The 1,228-nt window shown below is 37.9% G+C and overlaps 1 protein-coding gene across 1 annotated transcript; it reads left to right on the top strand.

Moving 5' to 3' along the window:
• Positions 1 to 6: 6 nt before the first annotated feature.
• On the top strand, positions 7 to 1,222 carry LOC117118069 (the record flags this gene model as incomplete). The annotated part of the gene is made up of 2 exons (XM_033262558.1): positions 7 to 38; positions 818 to 1,222. Coding segments are annotated over exons 1-2 (412 nt in total), but the record flags the coding sequence as incomplete, so codon positions are not given.
• Between the last annotated feature and the right edge of the window lie 6 nt (positions 1,223 to 1,228).

Below are 1,228 nucleotides of genomic sequence, written 5' to 3'. Positions count from 1 at the left end.
TGATGCCTACATTTTGTGGTTTCCTTTTGGGATGCTTGGTATGTAGGATACTGTGTGCGGTGTGTGTGTGTGTTTGTGTGTGTCCCAAGTATTTGGTATGTAGTTTGTACCTTTGTGCAATGGACCTTTCCGGGGTGTCAGTCAAACTTAATAACACTGAACGGCCAGAACATGTTATGTAATGAATAACAATGCGCGCATGTCCCACGTGCACACCAGTGTTTAAGTTCTCATACCGTAGTAAATAGTATGGATCAGCAGAAAGCTTCATTCATTAAGTACAGTATGTGCTGTGTATGTATATTGGAAGCTAGAAATCTGGTTTGGTCTGGATGGATTGGTGCATTCCATGGATCCGCATGTTCACGCACCTTTTTTTTATAACGTCCTGTTCTTCTAATTCCTTTAACCGTTGTGCAATGATATAAAGTAACAAATAATACTCAAAATTTGTAATGTTTCAGTAGGCCACACAACTTCCATAGACTGCGAGAACCGTATTTCCGAAACTTAGCGTTAGGACAATAATTTTTTTAGGATAAGCTTTTGTGTTAACGCTATAGACCCTCTAAAGTTGTACCAAAAAGTTACCTAAAATGTTTATGTTTTTAACGCAATTATCATTGCATACATTTGTAAATTAAGTTTTCGTTTTCATCTTTGATTAAAGAATATTATGTATTATCCAAATTAAATAGGCCTATATTGCTTTTTTGAAAATCAAAATCCGGGAGCTTTAAAATAGCATCTAAGCGTAGCTAGGTCAATTGTATTTCATTTAAATAAATACAGTAACGGAAACATTTCGTTTTTACAGGATACCATCACTTCTACTTACGCAGGCCTATTTTTGGAGTAACCTATTTCCTGACCTTTGGATTATGTGGAGTTGGATGGGTAGTTGACGTGTTTCGAATGCCGTTCCTTGTCAAGAAAGCAAACAGCGACATAAGGCAGATCCGCGACGCTGAGCCTATTGCAAGTATATGGGATGAAGAGAAGAGGCTTGACGATGCCTATACGTTGTCCTTCCCGTTAGGATTTCTTGGTCTGCATCATTTCTACCTCAACAGAATTTTCTTTGGTTTTATGTACCTCTTCACATTTGGATTATGTGGTTTTGGGACGGTAGTTGATTGGTTCAGATTGCCTTGTCTTGTGAAAAGGACAAACACAGAGATAAGGGAGGATAAACGAGATTACAGAAATCTATTTGATGCGTACCTCT

The sequence above is a fragment of the Anneissia japonica genome, unplaced genomic scaffold (assembly GCF_011630105.1).
Source record: "Anneissia japonica isolate Jap-2015-1 unplaced genomic scaffold, ASM1163010v1 scaffold284341_len1228_cov250_single, whole genome shotgun sequence".
NCBI classification, from domain to species: Eukaryota; Metazoa; Echinodermata; class Crinoidea; order Comatulida; family Comatulidae; genus Anneissia; species Anneissia japonica.
The sequence above is the reverse complement of the archived record's forward strand: the minus strand, read 5'-3'. Positions and strand labels throughout refer to the sequence as shown.